At 67.8% G+C, this 1,430-nt stretch overlaps 1 protein-coding gene across 1 annotated transcript in view; it reads left to right on the forward strand.

Annotated features, from left to right (window-relative positions):
• The window catches only part of NAGLU (N-acetyl-alpha-glucosaminidase), a 4,706-nt gene that overhangs the window by 1,359 nt on the left and 1,917 nt on the right, over window positions 1-1,430 (forward strand). The window contains exons 2-5 of the mRNA XM_009283293.1: window positions 67-269; window positions 350-496; window positions 695-780; window positions 1,028-1,284. Coding sequence (XP_009281568.1) covers window positions 67-269; window positions 350-496; window positions 695-780; window positions 1,028-1,284 — 693 coding nt within the window. The remainder of the gene's footprint in view (window positions 1-66; window positions 270-349; window positions 497-694; window positions 781-1,027; window positions 1,285-1,430) is intronic.

The raw sequence follows: 1,430 nt of genomic DNA on the forward strand, positions 1-1,430 counted from the left end.
GGGGGCCCGGGGCGCTGCTCATGGCTCGTTAGTCCGGGACAAGGCGCCCTTACGTAACGTAACGAGAACGGGGCCGGGAGGGGGGGGGCCCAGCCCGCAGCCTCCCGCCCGCTCCCCCCAGGTACCGCTACTACCAGAACGCCTGCACCCAGAGCTACTCCTACGCATGGTGGGACTGGGCGCGCTGGGAGCGGGAGATCGACTGGATGGCCCTCAGCGGCATCAACCTGGCGCCAGCCTTCACGGGGCAGGAGGCAGCCTGGCAGCGGGTTGAGTATCGGGGCTCGCGGGAGTGGGCAGGGCAGCGGGGCGGCCGCGGGGCCGGCTGAGCCTTTGCCGCCCCGGACAGGTGTACCACTCCCTGGGGCTGAACCAGTCGGAGATCGATGCATACTTCACGGGGCCGGCGTTCCTGGCCTGGAACCGGATGGGGAACCTCCACGGCTGGGCAGGGCCGCTGCCGCCAGCCTGGCACCTCAAACAGCTTTACCTGCAGGTACCAGGGGTACCAGGGATGCCCGCCTGCCCGGGGCAGACCCATGCGACCCCCTGCCCTGGTTCTCCAGGCCAAGACCGTGCTCACAGAGGCTCGGGGGCTGCCGCTCCCTTTCCCAGGCTCTAGCGGCACCCAGGGGCCCTGTGTGGGGAGGTGGGGATCCTCTGCCCCCACTCCCTCCCTCATTCTCTCTCCCAGTACCAGATCGTGGAGAGGATGCGCTCGCTGGGGATGATCACGGTGCTGCCAGCCTTTGCAGGCCACGTACCCCAGGGGGTTCTTCGGTAGGTGCAGCCCTGCACGCTCACGGACCCCACAGGGCAGATCAGCCCTGGCTGCAGCTCCCTCCCCGGCGTCTCAGCCCTGGGGTCCCACCTCTGGCCAGCGCTGGCTGCACGGGGTGCTCCCAGGGCCAATGCAGCTCCCGGCCCTCCTGTGCCTGTGCCAGCTTCCCCAGGAGGCCGCCCTGTCCCCACAGGGGCGCAGCGGTCCTGTCCTGATCCTGATCCCTGCCTCTGCCCTCTGGCACAGGGTCTTCCCACATGTGAATGCCACTCGCCTTGGGGGCTGGAGCCACTTCGACTGCACCTACTCGTGTACCTACCTGCTGGACCCAGAGGACCCCATGTTCCAGGTGATCGGGACCCTCTTCCTGAAGGAGCTGATCAAAGAGTTCGGCACAGACCACATCTATAGCGCTGACACCTTCAACGAGATGACCCCCCTCTCCTCTGACCCTGCCTATCTCTCGAGGGTCAGCAACGCCGTTTTCAGGTCGATGACGGGAGGTGAGTCAGCGCACAGTGCCGGCCTGGCCGCGGGGCTCTGGGTGGGGAGAGCCGGGGGCCAAGGGGCTGGGGGTGAGGGAAGTGGCTGTTGGTGCCAGACCCTCAAAGGTCCCTCTAAGAGGGGCGGTTGGTGGCCCCAGGGCCTC

The sequence above is a fragment of the Aptenodytes forsteri genome, unplaced genomic scaffold (genome assembly GCF_000699145.1).
Source record: "Aptenodytes forsteri isolate BGI_AS27 unplaced genomic scaffold, ASM69914v1 Scaffold492, whole genome shotgun sequence".
Classification (NCBI taxonomy): domain Eukaryota; kingdom Metazoa; phylum Chordata; class Aves; order Sphenisciformes; family Spheniscidae; genus Aptenodytes; species Aptenodytes forsteri.